Source organism: Pogona vitticeps, chromosome 15 (genome assembly GCF_051106095.1).
Source record: "Pogona vitticeps strain Pit_001003342236 chromosome 15, PviZW2.1, whole genome shotgun sequence".
Taxonomy (NCBI): Eukaryota; Metazoa; Chordata; class Lepidosauria; order Squamata; family Agamidae; genus Pogona; species Pogona vitticeps.
This window is the reverse complement of record NC_135797.1, coordinates 2,942,220-2,960,453: the sequence shown is the minus strand read 5'-3', so window position 1 is coordinate 2,960,453 and position 18,234 is coordinate 2,942,220. Positions and strand designations below refer to the sequence as shown.

The following is an 18,234-nucleotide window of genomic DNA, read 5'->3' as shown; positions in this document are numbered from 1 at the left end:
CTCCCCGCGAGCGCCCAGCACTTCTGAGACTGGCCGCTGGCATGTGCCTTTCGGATTAAGATGGTTCTCCCGCTGGGCATCCCTCGCTCAACCCCACCATCCTCTCAACCAGTCAGCAAGGACGTGCCCGGGGCGAGAGAATGGGGTCTCCCCCCCCCCCGCCCAAGCTCCGATTTTATTCATTTATTTCGGCCAAAGGATTGGGCTTCGCTCTCTCTCTCTCTCTCTCTCTCTCTCTCTCTCTCTCTCTCTCTCTCTCTCTCTCTCCACCCACATGAGAGGTGGCGGCACCAGCAGTGCCTAAGGGACTGGGTGGGTGGTGGGAGGGAGCACAACCACGAAGCAAAAGCACTCCAGGTTTTTCGGAGAAGAGGCAGAAAGAGGGGATAACACCTCCTTCTCCAGCACAGATTCCTGGATCTGACAGCGGCTGGAAAACGAAAGGGGCACGGAGCCAGTGAGCCCGGATTTCGGAGGAAAGACGAATCTTAAGAGAAGCTGGGATTAAAAGAGCAACCCTCCCCCCCCATACATCATCATTCGCTTGACTCCCACGGTGGCGCTCAGATGTTGCGAAGGCCTGGCCAAGCGGGTTGCACCCCCAGCCCCCGCATGCCAGGGGAAGGTGTTCTAGCAAGCACGGCAGGGATTCGTTCTGCCTCTCCAAAGCCCTAACACCAAACGGGGCTCCCAGCTTGTGTTGGTCCCACACTCAGCCATTGCATCTACCTGAGGAACAGGGGTAGCAAGCCCATCCTCCAGAGAGTCTGGGCAGTCACCTTTGGGGGGACGACATGCCCAGAAGCGCACCTCACCTGTGATCCTTATAGCTTTTTCCTTACAGGTGTGTTACCCCATACAGTTTATCACCCCCCCACACACACACTGCCTCACAAACCCTGACTGGTGTTTATGATTTGCTCCAAGGGAGAATTCGCAAGTGAGGCCTTGGCACCCCACCACGGAGGAGCAGGTGCCCAGGGCTCGCTTTTCCAGTCTCCGAGCACCTGCCATATCGGTCTCAGGTGACACTCACGGGGGGAGGTAGGGAGCCTTGAATTCTGTCTCCGCATTAGCTACCCTCTCCCCCACTTTGCACACCCACCCACCCAAAGGAACACCCCCATCTTCAGGAAACACGCGGCGGCCGGCCTTACAGATATGGCTGGTCGGCAATTCAAGTCAGTGGAGCAAATGGCAAGGGATGATGTGAATCATAGTCCATCAGCACCTTGGAGGGCCACAGCGTTCCCCCTGCCCTACAGCCCAACTTGTCCTGAAATGACCCCCACGACAACCGATACCAGGTCTATTTGTTTCTAGAGCCCCACAGAGAAGTTCCACCTCTTAACACCCTGATTTCGCTTCCACCTCCACATCCAGGCTCAAGCCGACCACCCTCGCTTCCAGGACCTCATCCACATATTCCCGGATCACTCTGCGCTTCCCTCTTCCTCTCAGACTCAACTCTGCCCCATGCCAATAAACAGAGCGGCACCCTCTATAAACCAACACCCATCGCAATAAAAGCAGCGATCTGTAAGAATCCTTTGGACCCCACCTATCCCAGGTCAGACTTGGCCCCATTGTGACCCCATCAGACCCTTCTCCAAGATCCCTCTAATTTAAAAACCCCCACAAAAAACAAGACACCAATTACTCAGAAGGACTGCAATTCTTCCTAAGAGGAAGGTCTGCCTTTCATTCGACCACCAGTCCATATCTCCATCCATTGAGAAGGGGCCCTGTGCTTCAGAGCAGAGACATGAATCCCACACCACCCTTGAGGAAAAAAAAGAAAGATATTCAGTGTCATTCCTAATAAGGGCAAACGCCAGCTTCCCTTTGATGCACTTCATCCGCCTCTGTGAAGTCCCCAAGGAGATCACCCCTTGGGGGTGTTTTACAACATGCATCTGCCTTCTGAACCCCACATTCTTGCACCCACAAACCCCCTTTATTCCACCCACCCAAGCCACAGGCAACACCTATGGCCCCGTAAAATCCACCTTCCACCTTGACACTGCCCTAAAAGGAGCCATCCTGTCCCTTTGCTGGATCTGTAACGCCCCCTGAGACCAACACGCACAAAGGCAGCACCCCAGATCTCGGCGATACGCCTCCATCACACACAGACACGTTAGCCCCCTTTTGAACTCCGGCACAGCTCCAAGAGAAACCACACACGACCCTTCAACGGATTTGCTCGCATACCCTCCCCATGACGAGGGAGGCTCTGCCTCTTTCATGAGACCCGTCTCTCAGGCGCTCCCCCTTTTTCTGAACCCCAATATTCAGCAAAGCCCTTGGCATGGCTGAAGTAACGACGGCCTTCACCCCCACCCTGCTGAAATGTCACCCCCAAAATCGGCAGTTCGCCATCCATTAGGAATTCGCCCGGCGGACCCCAATATCCAACGGAGCACCTCCTAATCCGGCCTTCATCTCTCATCCATGATGGCATCAAAGGTCCAGCGACAGAGGAATAATCCCGACACCTCTCCCCGTTTTGCAGGGGACCAGTCCTTCTGAACCCCAAAAACAAAGAGCACCCCCTAAAAAGGGTGTCAACCCTGGATCCAACATCATCTTCAGCTGGACTCCTCACGCTTCCTAGGAGACGTGTCTCCATCAATGCCCTTCTGAACCCCAACATTGAAGAGGCTACTCCCCCCAAAATAATTCAACCCCCCAGCCCCTAGCCCCCTCCCCTCCCACCCCAGTGGAGGACCCCACTCCTCACCCCCAACCCAGCTGAGCCCCCAAACACCCCCACCCAGCTCCACCTTCGCCTGGTGCACCCCCAAGATCCGACTGGGCACCCCCAAAAAGGGTGACCTGCCCCCCCACCCCAAAGCTTCACAGTCACAGGCACCCCTGTGCCCCCACGTCACGTGGCCTCCTTTAATTCCCCCCCAAAAGATCACAGGTGGCCTTTCTATTACCCCCCAAAGAAAGAGACCCCCCCCCAAAAAATCCTCATTAAAACCCCTATTGCTTACCAGGGTCGCCCTTTTCCTGATCCAAGGGGCAAGCCTCACAGCCCCCCCCCCCGATTAAGTTCCTAATTAAAAATAATGATTACTGACAACCCCCATGTATTCAGGCGGGAAAAAAAAACCCCAAAATCGGCCTCCCCCACAGGGGAGCCCCCCCATAGGCCGGCGGCCTGTCAATCACCCCCCCCGGTCCCGGCCCCTCCCCCTCCTCCTCACCTGAGGGGCCTCTGTGTGGGCGGGGGAGGGGCGGTCCGGGTCTCCTCAGGCCGAGCGGGCGGGGGTTGGCGGCGGCGGCAGCGGCGGCGGCGGGGCCCGGAGGGGAAGCCGGGGTCGGCGGGCCGGGCAGGCCGGGCGGGCGGCGGACAGGAGACGCGGCGCCACCGACACCACCACCAGCCGCCGCCGAAGCCGGCACCCACCACAAACAATGCTCCTGATTGGGCCGCGGGCCCCGCCGGCCGCGCCCCTCCCCTCGGCGCCTGGCTACGACGCCCATTGGGCGCCGGCGGAGAGCGACTCGGAACGCCGCCAATCGGAAGGCGAAAAGAGGCGCCGGGTTACCGCCCGGAGGCTCCGATTGGCTCAGCCGGGCGGGTGACTGGCGTCAGGCGAGGCCAACGAGCGGCGGCGGAGTTCCCCGCGGGGCGCCTGGTTAATAGATTTCTCTGCCGCCCCCCCCCGCCACCTTTTCTTCTTTGGAAGCCGACACATCCGGGTAACCGGAGGCCTCATGGACGGAGAGGGATGGATTTGTGTCGGCGGGCCGAAAGGAGACAATTAAAGGGATAGGCGGGGAAAGGCGAAGTGGCTTCATACTCTCTGCCACTCTCCTCAGGGTTTTTAGGCCCTTATTGGCCACCGTAGACCTTTTAATTTTTTTTTAAAATTTTTAAATAAATAAATAAATAAATAAATAAATAAATAAATAAATAAATAAATAAATAAATAAATAAGCAAGCAATCACACTAATACTCAATTAATCCACCCCACCTCCTTGGGCCTCAACCTTTAGGCCCTCAGCAAGCCGCCCTTTGATGGAACGGTGTTTTTGTCAGAATTGTCAGAAATTCTGATTTTTTTTCTCCCCCCCAAAACACCAAATGAAACTGAAATTGAAAATAAAAGGCATTCACAATCACATGGTGAGGAAGGCTTCAGCCTGCTTCATTAGCACTTTTCCTCATTAAGGGTTTCCTCTGAGAATCCCCAATGAGGCCGCCCTGAGAAAGATGGCTGAAAGTTTTAATTGCAAATCTTTGCCAGAGGTTGGCTTCTCTCTCTCTCTCTCTCTCTCTGTGTCCCGGGATATAATTATAAACACACAGCTATATGGTCTATATATAATAAACATGTACTGGCCTCAGCCTTTTTTCTTGCTAGATTTCTGCAACTCGTTCCACATGGGCCTGCCCTTGGAGACTGTTTGAAAACCAAAGTTTGTGCACCAATGTTGTGGTTGTGTTGCAATGTGCTGGTATGTGACATGTAAACTGTGTATCACTGGCCTCGTACCAGCCCCACCGGCTTCCAATCTGCCTTTCAGCAACACACATAAATTCAAGGTCCTCATGCCTGCAGAGGCAGAGAACGTACAGTGGCGCCTCGCTAGACAGTTGCCCCGCATGACAGTTTTTTCGCTAGACATTGACTTTTTGCAATCGCTATAGCGATTCGCAAAATGGTGATTCCTATGGGGGAATTTCGCTGGTCAATGTTTGGTCCCTGCTTCGCAAACCGATTTTCGCTAGATGATGATTTTGACAGCTCCCTCCGTGCTCGCAAAACAGGTGTTTTCGGGACCTAAGCTTCGCAAGACAGCAATTTAAACAGCTGATCGGCGGTTCCCAAAGCGGCTTTCCTATGGCCGATCTTCGCTGGACAACGACAATTCTTCCCCATTGGAATGCATTAAACAGGTTTCAATGCATTCCAATGGGGGAAATGCTTTTCGCTAGACAATGATTTCGCTAAACAGCGATTTCAGTGGTACAGATTATCATTGTCTAGCAAGGCACCACTGTAATGTGCTCTAAACTACCTTTGAAGAGCAGCCCACCCATCGTCACCCATGCTAACCAAGACCGATGGGAGCCGGACTCCACGGCTGTTCTACTTTGACTGGGAGTATCTCTCTGGGATTTCAATTTGGGAGCCTTTCACGCATCCCAGATTGTGGAATTATGGCAGGATAAGGATTGAAAGCGAAATGATATTGAGGTCTGCATCACAGGCTGTGGCAAATGGCGGCTAATTTGAAAGTGTTGGAGTGCATCTCACTCGCTCAAATTGTCATCTCTAACGGTGGGCAGGCAATCCTAATTTTTAGTGGTCCTAATTTTTGTGTCGGGACCAGCCCGAATTGGTTTGATTTCCCAGGGCTTCTAATCCAGCAAAACCTTCAGGGCTACTCCGTTTCCCCCTGAAAATAAGCCCTAGTAGGATTTTTCAGGAAGCTCATCAAAGAAGCCTTACTCCCAAAATAAGCCCTAGTTAAGTGAAACCTCCACCCTTGTGCAGCCACCAGAAGAAGAGGACAGGGCTGTGTTTAAATCAATGTTGATGGTTCTACATGAAAAAAATAAAACATCCACTGAAAATCAGCCCTAATACGTTTTTTGGAGCAAAAATAAATACAAGACCCTGTCTTATATTCGGGGAAACACGGTAGGAACTGTGCTAGAGCAAAAATACATATTTTTTAAATGGCCTTTATAACCATTTGCAAACGTGTATCAATTTTGAGGGTCATAATTTTAATGGTATCATTGCTTAAATCTTATTTTTTAAAAAACACTTGTCAAGGGGCCTCAAGCTCCTTCTTTGAAGCGGAACCAGCAGGAGAGAAACATAATAAATAAGAATAAATTATAGCCGTGTTTGAAAAGAAAGTCAAACTGGCTGAGCCCTCTTCCCACTTCACCGTCCCCCAAAGTCAAGTCGACACGGCACACCCAGAGAGAAAATACAGAAGCATCTTTATTTACAGGACTGGAAACACTGAAAACCAATGAACAAACAAAAATAAACCAAATGATGATAATAATAACAACAACAATAATACTGACAACGAGAGAACAACAAATACGAGCTTGATGGAGACTGGACTCCATATTGCACAATCCGAGCCCTGAGGAGAGGAAGTGGTATGGAAGTGTGTGTGTGTGTATGTATTTATAGATATCGGAAGCAGAGAATAGAGCTTGAGAAAGTGACCTTGGAGGGAACTACAATGCCCAGCATCCCCAGCATGGTAGGCAGGGGCTTCTGGGACTTGTAGTCCCTCTCCATGGTTCACCTTCCCAAATGCTGGGAAAGAACACCAGGCAGTTGCCACTGAAGGGATGTGTTGTTTGTGTGTATCAGTTTGTGTGTCTCTCAATTTCCCTTCTCAGTTTTTTGCCTCATTATGGACCCAGCACTGGGTAAATTAAAAAAAAAGAGAGAGATGGCTTTTAGAACAGGTTTGGGAGCTGCCCTTCTTACGGTGAGAAAACGGCAAACGAGGAGACCGAGCCAAGGCTGTTTCCATCTCTCGTCCCCTCCTCTCGACCATCTTCCTTACAGTTAAAGCAGAAACAGTGAAGCCAAAATCGGGGTGGAAAAGAACGGGGCGGATGTAAAAAAAAGTTTGACAATAAATAAATTATAAAATAGCTGTCTTCATTTTTTTAAAAAAATGCTGGTTACAGAAAAAAGAAGAGGTAAACCAACCTAGATGGATGTGATGATGAGGGCGAGGGATTGGAGGGCTTCCCAATTAACACCCCCCCCCACAAATTTGGGATTATTTGGGGGTGAGGAACAGGGACGAAGAAGGGGACAGACAGGCACAGCGGAGGCCTCGCAACGGACAGACGGACGGACGGACGACCACATCAGCACCTTCCGGAAGGAACACCGCGCACGAGAAAAAACCAGACAAACTGTTAAGGTGGCCGTAGCAAAGCAGGGTGGGTGGTGGCAACGCTGGGGGAGACAGGAGTCGAGGGGGGGGTTGCAAAGGGTGTTGCGTGTACCTGCAAAGTGCCCAGCCGGGCCTGGAAGGAGTAGCCATCAGCCACACATCCCAAACCCTGCTCCCCCCCCCGGTCCCCGAAATCCACCCTTTTCTCCTACGGCGGTGGCTGCCGTCCGCCTGCAGCCCCCTTCCCTTTTTTTAAAATTTTTGGTGGTAGGGGAACAATCAGAGAAAGCCAGACCAGAAAACCTCTCCAGGCCTGCGGAGCTGTTCCTGATGACCCGGACTTTCTCATCCTATCGTTCCCCGCTCCTTAGGCATCGCTCAGGCGCTCCTGCCAACCGGGCGTTAGCTAATGCCCACCGGGTACCAGCCTGCCTTGGCTACCGGTCCTGTTTTGGTATTAAGCTCCAGTTGGATCTGTGATCATTCCTATGTGGTGGGAATTTCCAAGGGGGCAAGGGAGGTCATTGGGGAGAGGAAGGAGGGAGGACCGCCGATGGTCTGGGCTAGCATTCCAGGTTGGCCCCAAAGCTTTTGCGGCAGTCGATGGCTTTTGAAGAGAGAGGCTGAGCTCGCCACTGCTTCAGAGACTCCTTCCCCAGGCTGTTGGCCAGCTTCGAAAAGGCCGACTTGTATTTCTTGTCAAAGTCGGCTGAGGGAGCGAGAAAAAAAACAACAACCCAAGGTTACAACGGGTCTGAAAACCCTTGCGAGGTTCTAAAATGGCGAAACCAAATGCATGACTTTCGAGAAAGCGGCTTTGAAAAGTGGGCTGGATCAGGTGGGTTGTGGATGAGTTTGTTTTTCGAAGAAGCAAGAAAATATTCCAGATTTCTAAACATTTCAGGTTCTAGAGAAGGCATTGAAGACAAAAGTCTAGAATTTGAAATTCAACATTCTGAGAAATGTAGTATGTTTTTCCCTCCACATTTAAATACAGAAATGACCAAACCACCCCACAGGAAAGCTGAGTTGCAACCATATCTTTTAGAAAGTGGTTTAATCTGGTATTCCCTCCGGTACTTGATACATAACTCACTGCTATTATTTGCTAAGGTGTTTCAAGAGTAACTTCTTGCATGGTTCCTTACTTTTCCCGTAAAGAGGGAATTCCTTAGGATTGGCAAGACAACAGCAAAAAACACAAACCATTTATACTGAGATGGTTCTAAACAAGATCTAAGGATCTTGTTTAAAAGGGAATGCAGTGATGCCTCGCAAGACGAATGCCTCGCGCAATGAAAAACTCGCAAGATGGAAAGCGTTTTGTGATTTTTTTTGGTGACTCGCAAGACAAATTTTTCTATGGCTGTGCTTTGCAAGATGAATAGGAACGCATTAATTAAATTTCAATGCATTCCTATGGGAAACCGTGCTTTGCAAGATGAAAATTTCACAATACGAAACGACTCGCGGAACAAATTATTTTCGTCTTGCGAGGCATCCCTGTATTAAAAAGTAACTAGGACACGTTAACCACGCCAAGAGCATAACTTCAGTCCCACTCCCTACATTACTTTGCAAATATAACTTTGCTACATCCTTTTCCAAAGAGGTGGGGGAGTAACTTGTTACAAGTAACTAAGCTAAATATAAATAGATTACTTCCAAGATCGGTGGGCAGGCTCTTAGATCTCATGGATGCAAAGGCAGGCGAAGACTCTAAAATTGCTGGATCCCCAGAGGGCCCCCCCTTTCCCATGGACCAAGTCTAAAGGGAGCTTGTCACAATCCTGGTTTTCTTAACCTAATAAAGAAGGAAGAGGCCCACCCCGTGTTACTATTACCAATGTCCACGTGGTCTCTTCCCAACGCCGCCAGCTTAAGAAAGAGGATTTCCCGGTAAATGCTCCTGGAAGTAAGAGAGAAGAAGCAAGATCTAGGTAACCGGGTAAGTGCCGTAAAAATGAACCCACCAGGGGCCACCTTCCAGTCTCAGATACAGCCGAAAGCCAACAGATTGTCAAAAATTATCAGGGTATCTTAGCTGAAAGTTTATTTCTTGCTAGCAAAGTCTTAGGAGGTGTATTATTCAGCTATTTGACATATGCATCGCTGGGTAAATGGGCCGGTGATGTAGTTGTACTGGAGCTCACAAATGTGGCTCGCCAGGGTGAGAAGGCCTAAACTGGAAGCCTTTTGGCTTTAGCTAGGCCTAGCTCAGCCCAAGCTTCCTGTTCCTGCCCCAGTGCTTGCTGGGAGCTTTCTTTCTGAACAGGAAGTTAGGCCGAGCTAAGCCTCAAAACCTTCTAGTATAGGCCTTTTCTCCCAGGTGAGCCACACTGAGGTGTCTGTAAGGTGTATGTAAATCAGTCATAACTCTTGCAATGGGGAATTATGGGATCTGTAGTCCAAGAATCCCCAAAATCCCATCCCTGTACATGGGTATTTCCTCGTAGCGGAGATAGTTTTTTTAGCTAGAGACTCTGGGAGTGAGGGAAGGAAGGATTAGCGCAATGCGTGGGGGGGGGAGCCATACCTTTGTAGGTGTATGGGATTGGGCTGCCCCGTTACTGTGTCTAAAAAGAGAGCAATGGCCTTGTGAACCTCACCGACCCCGACGGAACTCAGCACGGCCTCCAGGAAGGACAGCGAGAATGGGTGGTTGTGTCGGCGCCAGGACTGGAGGCGGGTTGGGATATTACCTGGTGGGCGACGGAGAGGAGACAGGTGTAAAAAGTAAGAAGAGCCCCCAACATGGATTATACCAAACACCCACACCCTGTTATCACTCAACACAGTGGGCAAAATAAAGAGAAATAAATAAAAATCTTCCAACCAACACCAGCCAGTGATTCTGATTTTCTGGGGGTGGTGGTGGTCGTAGTGAGGGTAAATCCATTCCGGGTTTAAGCGCGAACCTTAGCATGAGCTGTTTCCAGGGTGACGAACCTCATGTCCTCCCCCAAAATGGTTGAGAAACTTTGCGCAATCTCTTTTTAAGTCTGGGCTAAAACCTAGCACAAATTCAGAATGCCTGCTTCTCCACTGAAACCCGACAGGATGCCAAGAAGCAGATTTTGGAGCGCAGCCTTTTCCAAGAATTCCAAGTTTAGAAGTGCTGTGAACCTCTTTTGGGGTTGAGCTTCTCGAAGAACACCCGTAAAGTTCGGACTAAAACCCAAAGTGGTTGAAAATGGAGACTGTGACCGCCACTGCAACAGCACCCTCCGCTCGTCTTCCCTAGCAGGTGTAAGCATGGTTTGGTGAACCTGGATCAGAATCCTCCGAGGCCAAATGCATTATCTTTTAGGTTGAAGGAAAAGCAACAGGAGGGCCGCCTCTGGTGTGAAATAAATCCCCACACTTCTGCCTTTTGATTCGTTCCCTTTTAAGCGGAAACGTAATAGGGAGCATGTTTTGTTTTAGAGGCAAATTAGACCCATCAAAGAGGAAGTCATCTAAATAGGGAAGTTCCATTTCTAATTTTGTGACTCGTTAGAATGGAGAAGCTGCCCCGTTTGATCAGTTTTTTCCCATGCGCCAACCTATTCCTCCCTTTTGGCTCCAAGGATGGCCTTCGAGAAGCGTGTATTCAGAAGTCCCTGATTGCTCACTCACTGTGGAACCTCCAGAGTACGTAGAGCGGAGGAAAACTCTCCGGGTCAGGCATCAACACATCCCACAGCAGACGGACGCTCACCTGAGGGGCTTCCTGGGTTGTGCGCTGGAAAGGAGATTTTAAAAGAATAAGATCTCAGAGTACAGGATTAAGAAGCACAGAAGGAGGCTGGAAATGATCAAGAAGTAGGTTTAGTTTGGGTAGTTATTTTCTTTCTCAGTCTAGCCGACCTCACAGGGTTGCTGTGAGTATAAAGAATAGTAATAAAGCAGTAGAGTTGTGGAACAGAATAGCCCAGTGGTTTAGGGATCTGGATGTGGAGCCAGAAGTTGGGAGTTCGATTCCCCACTGGGCCTCCTTGACCGGGGCTGGACTTGATGATCTATAGGATCCCTTCTAGTTCTCCAGATTTAAGATGGTGATGATAATGATAAAAAAGAAAGCATTTCTTGGACCAGCCATACTTTATAAGCCTCCTTCGGATGGCTACCATGTGGATAAAATGAGGAGGGGCATTACTGGAAGGGTCCCTCCGAGGCCAGTGACTTTCTCTTATGGATTTGACTACCTTGCAGGGCTGCTGTGCAGAAGAGGAAAAAACAAACCAGGGAGCAAAATCTGGGAAAGTGAGGGAGGAAGGAGATGTGTTTACCTGGGGTGGTCCCTGGACATGCTTGGAAGCCAGGAGCAGCTGGGGGAGGCTGCTGGGGAGACCCAGACGCTGGAAATACCATACTAGATTCCAGTAGATGATAGGGTGGTTGTCTACGAGTTCTGGTTGAGAGAGAAACTCCCCTCCTTCATTCTCCAGCAGTGTTTCCAGTTCCTTCCGCAGGACCAATGGGCTCAGGTAAGCAAATGCCAGTTGCTCAATGTGTGGGGCAGATGCCCGAGGGACCTGGAAGGAGAGAAAGAGGTGGTTGTGGGGAAACAGAACGAACTGTCATCTACGGAACAGGTACCATCTTGGGTTCTGAGGTGAGAAAAGACCCTTTGCTTGGACTACAATCCCCAAAATCCCCTAAGCAAGAAGGCTGAAGGCCTCCTTTCTCTGGACTTTTTTTTGTCATCCAGAAATTCCCCAAGTTAGAAACTGAAACAATGCTTCTGATTATCCTGGTATAGGGATTCTGGGAACTGGCACCCGCTGAAAAAGTAACTTTTCCAAAAGTAACTTTCTGATGTCATGTATTGCATTGCCCTTGCTCTGCTTCAAAGTCAAATTAAGTTTCATAAATGAAAGCAAAAGTTTAAATAAAATTGGGGTCAAAACATTGGGCCCTTTGTGGAGTACAACTCCCATCATTATTTAGGCCATGATGCTGATGGGAATTGTAGGCCAAATCATTTGGAAGAAAAGGACAAAAGTTCCCTTACCCTTTAATATTCCTCCACAGAAATGATTTAGGATTTATTTCAACGAAAGTATAGAATTTCTACATAAAGGTAGGATATATTGACACAGCCCTGTTTTCTGTAATTTTTAATTCCTCCCTGTCTTATCTTTCCAGGTGACGATACAGAAAACCAGCATGTTATCCTCGAATCCATCCATACCGGTGATTCGGTGAAGCCGTTGCATAGGGACCCTGGTCTTGATTCCTGCCCAGGTTCTGGTTCGGCTTCGTCCAGGGACAAGCAGTGGTAGCGGTCACTCAGCACTGGGCCCTGCCCACCTGGGACTGGTGCCTCGCTATCTCGCGGCCACTCGGAAGAAACCGAACTAGTATCAGAACCATCAACGACACTAGACAGACGGGAAGAAAAAAAAGTTAATTCGCCTTGTTCCTGGCCAAAAGACCCAACTGTTTTTGGGTCTTCCCATTTGCGGACGTGGTTTTGTGAACATAGGGACTAGAACCTTTAACTTCGTATTTTAACATATTTTCAGTCTAACTTGTTTCAATCAGTGTGAGCTGATGCTGGGTCCTTGACTTGAGTTTGTGTCTTGAGATGCAGAAAGGGACGGAGGGGAACTGCCCTAATTCACAGACCATCTGGGTTGCTCTGCTACTCCAGAGTAGATGGAAGGAAGTGAGCAAAGTGATAGCCTAAATTGAGATGGGGGAAGGAAGGCAGAAGTTTTTCCCACCTCTCCCACAAACCCTGGTATTAGGTCACTGGGGAAGTCCTGTAGAGTAGTAAGGAAGGTGGTAGTAAAGTCCTTGGTTCACACCTGGGAGCAACAGTCTGGAAATCTTGGATCTCAATGTTGAGGAACGGTACAAAAGAGCGGGTGCAGAACGGGCAGGTCGTGTTGAGGTTTGAGTCGTCGGAGCTCCAGCCCGCCATCACCTCTTCATCGTAGACCAGCGAGTCACAGGCCTGGCACCGGGAGCAGCTGGAAAGCAGCGCCTGAACAGGACCCGGAAAGAAGGGTCAGAGTGTGGCGAAGTGGGACCGAGGATCTGTAGAAGCTTATCTGGTTATGATCTCCTCCCTCCCTCCCCCCCAATAACTGCTGGTCATCTTGAGTACAAGGGAGAAAATCGCTAGAGGAACTTGTTCCTGATAATGCTCCTGAGCCTGAGCCACCTTAAAGGGTTGTTGTGAGAATAAAGTGGCAAAGAAAAGCTGGATGTAAATTCAAGGAAGGAAAGAGGGAGGAAGAGAAGAAAAAGTAGAACATGTGAGATTAAAACTTTTGAGGCACAGAAGCTAAACAATCTTCCTTCCTTCGCATCCACATTTATATAGCAAGATGGGGCGCAGCAACCAGAAGTACCTCAACGGCTGGAGGCTCTGACAGCCGGTCACTGGATTTGCGGAGGCTGAAGCTGCACACAGAAGTGTCGGAGAGGTCGCACTCACTGGCCAAGGACACAGAGCTCTGTGGGTGAAAAGAGGAGGAGGATGTTGTGATTTCCCAAAGCAGAACTGCAGGGGACCCTCTAGGAATGGCTGTTCTGCCCCACTTGAGCCGACCTACTTCGGAGGCGGTGGAGCCTGGGCGCTCCCGAGGAAGGAGTAAGTGGGTCTCCAGCGGGCTGCGGCGAAGTTCGCGCTGCTCTGAGCTGCTCCGCGCGTGCTCCACAGCAGCGGTGGTGGTCCCACCGCTGCCGCCATGTCTCAGTGAAGGCCGCTTGATGGGCGAAAGTAGCTGCTGAAGCTTGGCGGTCAGGCTCCTGCGCGGGGTGCCCCCCACACCCCGGTTTTCCGGGGCCTGCCCCAGTCCTGGGCTGGCCCCCTCCACCTGCGCTATGTTAGGCTGGGTGTCCACGCTGCTCAGGGTCAGCCTGTCGCTCTCATCCGTCAAAACATTACTGACGTCGGAAAGACTCCCGTCCTCGGAGCTCCCGGGTCCTTCCCGGACACCTCGTAGCCAGGGGGGCAGAGTGGGGAGCGTGTCACTGCTTCCAGGATTGGGCCCCCCAAAGGCCTTTGTCCCTGCAACATGGAGAAGACAGTGGGTGGATTCAGAACAGGAGTACAGCTAATTTCTGTAGGTCTGGGAACCTCTTGTAAACCATCTTCCATGCCTCGGAGGGCCAGTCACATACCTCTTAAATTTCCCTGGCTTTCCATCCTGAAAACACAGTAATTTTCAAGTCAAATCTCTCTAGGGACCTTTGGCAGGTGAGAAGGAATAATATTTCCTTCCCTGAGTTCATTTGTTATACAGAAGTTGTAACTAACTATATTGGTGAGGAGAAAGAGGAGGGTGTTTCTGAGTGGGGGACATGGGCTAAACAGGATGATACTCAGAATGGAGGCCTCTCACTGCCATTTGTTCGATTTATCCACATGGAACTGAACCAAAACAAAAATCTAAAACCCTTAAAAACACCTTAAAACTAAAACAGTGGCTCAACCATCATCCTCAACGCCCAAATTATTTTGCAAACCTACTGCTTGGGAAAAGCATGTTGGATTTTACACGTCAACATTAAAATCTTTACCTCCCTGTAAGAAGATCATGCCTCATTTTTTTAAATGCCAGTCTGAAGGTAACCAGAAAACAGAAAGATTACTATCTGGGGAACAAAATCTTTGAAATTACTACGTAAATATTTTCTCCCAGAAACAGAAGTGGTTTCTTCCTGGAACTCACAGCATCACTGTTTCGTATCGGAAGAAAACCTCCATCCTCTGAACTCACCATAGGATGCTCCAGTTTCTGTCTCCCGCTGAGGGAAACTGAGGCTGCCGCTCTTCACCAGAGACGTGGTGGGAAGACTCTCACTCAAGCTTCCTCCGGACCATGTGGTCTGGCGGTGGAGACCCGATCGGGAGCGGGCGCTTGCGGTCTCGCTCCCTCTGCCCTCTGCCAACATGAAACGGACCCATCGTCAACAGACAATTCAGACTGGAGAATTCAACGGGGTGGACGTTCCGCCCGTTTTAGTGATTTCCTGCCATCTTTTTCTCCCTCGTCACTAAAACAATTATCTCCCGTCCTTCCGCTCCTAGTTCAGCGTCTCTGTCCCTCTGCCCTCCTCATTCAGCTCCAAAATGTCATCACCTGGCTGCCCACTCAACTCAAGGCCATCCTTGTGAACGCCAGCTTCTCAACATGCTGTATTTTAGACAGAACAACACACACCGGGGTTGTGTCATTCTGAGAGAGAAGGGGTATATTCCTACGCTGCTCTTCAGTTTCCCAGAGTCTCCGTGTCTGCTAAGCAGGGAGGCACCTACCTGACCGGGTGCTGAGACTCTGTAATTCTGCCTCACGCTGGCGTTGGCGCAACGGTTGACGGAACTGGGCAGCCCCCAACACAACGTTGCGTAGCTTGGCCCAGCGAAGACGGCCTCCCTGGGTTGTGGACGGCCACTTGCACTCCAGAATGGCCTAGGGGGGAAAAGGTGAAATTATAGACAATAACAGGGCTCCTTTTTCCCCTCTCTTGAGTCTGTCAGAAGCGGCGTTTGCTTGCTGATAATTGTAAGTAACGGAATGTGTTTATTCTTTCTCTTACAAACATCTCAGAGTACATGATTGAGACAGTAAGTGCCAGTTAATGAGGAAGGAGTGAAAATCTGGGGAACCAGAAGCTGTTCTCATCTGTGAGCCTCCGTACTTCCACTGTGTAGCAAAAATAATTTTCCCAGACGTTCAAAAACTTTGCAACAAATTCTCACTACATAGGTCCAGCTCTTAGTGCCTATTAATACTTTTCAAAATGTGGAACACACAGAGAAGTCTTGCATAGTAGCTACCTTAAGCTTCCCCCTACTAGAAACCCCCTATTTATTTCCACCCGGCTTTGAAGGAGTTTTAGAATCTCATGGCCAGCACTTAAGAAAACTGTTCTCTTCTTAATCTACTTTGTAGCTATTTCCATTGATTTTAACATGTCGTTTTCTATCCCACCCTGGAGGTCTTGTCGAGGCTTAGAAGAACCCAGAGTATTTACAAAGGCTTAAAAACACAATAAGCCTTTATAAATATTTTCACAAAGGGCAATAAACAGATTAAAAAAATAAGAGAGACGCACCTTGTTATAGTAGCCGTAGGTGATGGTGTTGGGGACAATTCCGGCCCGCTTCATTTCGAGCAACACCCGCACCGAGAGGATTGGCTCCCCGTACTGCCCGCACAGCTGCATCAGGATTCGGTAGCAAACCTTGGAAGGAAGGAAGGAAAGAGGGAGATGGTCAAAAGTAGGGTTGACCTCACGGATCTGCAAACAATGGCCAGAAAGGATTTTGCTCGAAGCCCTGGAGGCGGAGAGGACAAGACAGGGATTAGATGGAACAAACGCCTGATCCTATATCACGTAGCAGCCTATATTCCTATGGTCTCGAAGGACCTCCCTCTTCAGGAACTGGTGGAGGGTACGGAGTAAAAAGGGGGGCAGAATATGTGCTGGTACCTCGTCCGGCAGCACCACCTTCTTGGTCTCCATTTGCTTGAGCACCTCGTACGCCGTCTGCAGCGCCCGCACCTTAGACGGTGCCGCCCGCACGTAGGTCGGGAGTGTGATGAACCATAGGCCGTAGCAGTGCCCTAACAAACACTTCGCCCACATGTCCGGGACCGATGAATACTTTTGCGCCACCCGTTGGGCTACCTTCATCTCCTGGAAGGGAGAAGAAGCAATCAAGGGAATTATTATTATTGTTGTTGTTATTTTTAAAATATGTTGATGGATTTGTTTGCTATTTAATCATTCTTGCAGAAATTGGGACTCTGGGCCGCCGGGAACAGGATGATAGAACAGGTACAGAGAAAAGGAGAGGGGAAGGAAAAGTAGCAATATTAAAGCACAATTAAGGAGCTTAAAATACCAAATATATAACGCTATATATAACTGGGATCTCTGGGACTTTTAATCCAAGAATCTCTCGGGGCCCAAGGTTGGGAACCACCGGTCTTATGGACACATTTGGATCAGCAAGTTAAGAGGAAAATAATCTTTGTTGTTTAAACGGCGGAAGAGCCCAGCAGGAAAATGTCCTCATCCCCCTTTGCTCTCCAGCCGTGTCCCCAAGACATGCTGCTTTTCTTGAGATGGGTCAATGACAAGTCCCATCATCCCCATCCCCATCCCCCCCAAATATGGATAGGAGGGACCTGTTTCCTGGTGCCGAGGCGGGATTGGGAAAACGTTGACGGAAGTGTCCCCCCCACTGTGACCTCCGCTGGGGGTGCTCTAAGCCTGCGTTACCTCTGTGGATCGCCACCCCTGTACCTGTTTGGTCCGGCGCGGGGCGGGGCTGCTGGGCGCGCTGCTCCGGGGCTGGCACAGGGAGGGCATGAGCTGGTCCTGAGGGCGCTCGAAAAGTTTGGGCTGGAGTTCCGGAAAGCTGTCATACCTGGAGGTAAGGAGCAAAGGGAGAAAGGGGTTCAAAGGCAGGCAAGTGGGATCTGCTTCCTCTTCTCCTTGCCGAGTCTGGGGAGATCAGAAAAGAGGCTGCCAAAATGAAGTGGATTTGGAAGAGGGGGGCAGGATTTGAGCCCTTTTAGGTTTCATCTTATAGTAATACCATGCATGGTTGGGTAACCTTGTGGGAATCTATAGAGGTGTGGTCTACCTAACCCACATGGAGGTAGACCGGGACACCAGCAGACAGCCTCGTCGTGAAGGTGGACAACGTCCTTGGCTTTGAGCCTTGGGTCAAGGTAGACCAGACCTCTGGAAATCTGGGGCCTGGCCAGCCAGCTCCACAGGGAGGTAGGCTGGGTGCTCAAGAAGGCAGGCAACTGACTTGCTCCTTTGAAAATAGGAATGCATCCTAGAGGTAGACCACATCCATCTATCCATATCCATCCACCCATATCCCTCCCTCCCTCCCTCCCTCCCTCCCATCCACCCACTCAACCAACCATCCAACCATCCAACCATCCAACCAACCAACCAACCAACCAACCAACCAACCAACCAACCAACCAACCAACCAACCAACCAACCAACCAACCAACCAACCAACCAACCAACCAACCAACCAACCAACCAACCAACCAACCAACCAACCAACCAACCAACCAACCAACCAACCAACCAACCAACCGTCTCTTTGCCTCAACCTTCCTCCTTCAAAGGTCCCAAGGCGGCTCACATCATTAAAAAGACAACATTTCAAAGCTACAAACAGTCAGGATACAAAGATTTTAAAAAGAACCACACAAGTATATTCAAAACATTTAAAAAAACCCCACTACTTAAATTGGTAGAAATGGCTCAAGCCAACGCAGACCTGCCTCGCCTTATGGACTGATCGGCTATTTCTGCGGAGCCTCGTGTAAAAGACTCGGGGTGGGTAGAGA

General features: G+C 50.0%; 2 protein-coding genes across 8 annotated transcripts in view; both read right to left on the bottom strand.

Annotated features, from left to right (window-relative positions):
- Positions 1 to 3,414, bottom strand: part of GATAD2B (GATA zinc finger domain containing 2B) — a 44,127-nt gene extending 40,713 nt beyond the window's left edge. Inside the window, exon 1 of the mRNA XM_072984221.2 lies at positions 3,216 to 3,414. The gene's annotated coding sequence lies outside the window, so the exon portion shown is untranslated. The remainder of the gene's footprint in view (positions 1 to 3,215) is intronic.
- Positions 3,415 to 5,958: 2,544 nt separating this feature from the next.
- The window catches only part of DENND4B (DENN domain containing 4B), a 31,250-nt gene continuing 18,974 nt past the window's right edge, over positions 5,959 to 18,234 (bottom strand). For 3 of the 7 annotated variants that reach the window (XM_072983762.2, XM_072983764.2, XM_072983763.2), the window contains exons 15-28: positions 17,135 to 17,282; positions 16,340 to 16,546; positions 15,962 to 16,090; positions 15,162 to 15,315; positions 14,623 to 14,787; positions 13,453 to 13,910; positions 13,249 to 13,353; positions 12,700 to 12,878; positions 12,081 to 12,270; positions 11,176 to 11,421; positions 10,523 to 10,628; positions 9,441 to 9,606; positions 8,749 to 8,813; positions 5,959 to 7,613 (exon numbers count right to left, since the gene is read on the bottom strand). In XM_072983762.2, the coding sequence (XP_072839863.2) occupies positions 7,468 to 7,613; positions 8,749 to 8,813; positions 9,441 to 9,606; positions 10,523 to 10,628; positions 11,176 to 11,421; positions 12,081 to 12,270; positions 12,700 to 12,878; positions 13,249 to 13,353; positions 13,453 to 13,910; positions 14,623 to 14,787; positions 15,162 to 15,315; positions 15,962 to 16,090; positions 16,340 to 16,546; positions 17,135 to 17,282 (2,464 nt within the window). In that variant the 3' untranslated portion in view covers positions 5,959 to 7,467. Of the gene's footprint in view, positions 7,614 to 8,732; positions 8,814 to 9,440; positions 9,607 to 10,522; positions 10,629 to 11,175; positions 11,422 to 12,080; positions 12,271 to 12,699; positions 12,879 to 13,248; positions 13,354 to 13,452; positions 13,911 to 14,622; positions 14,788 to 15,161; positions 15,316 to 15,961; positions 16,091 to 16,339; positions 16,547 to 17,134; positions 17,283 to 18,234 lie in introns of all 7 variants that reach the window. The other 4 variants (XM_072983766.2, XM_072983767.2, XM_072983768.2 and 1 more) reach the window with 4 other exon arrangements.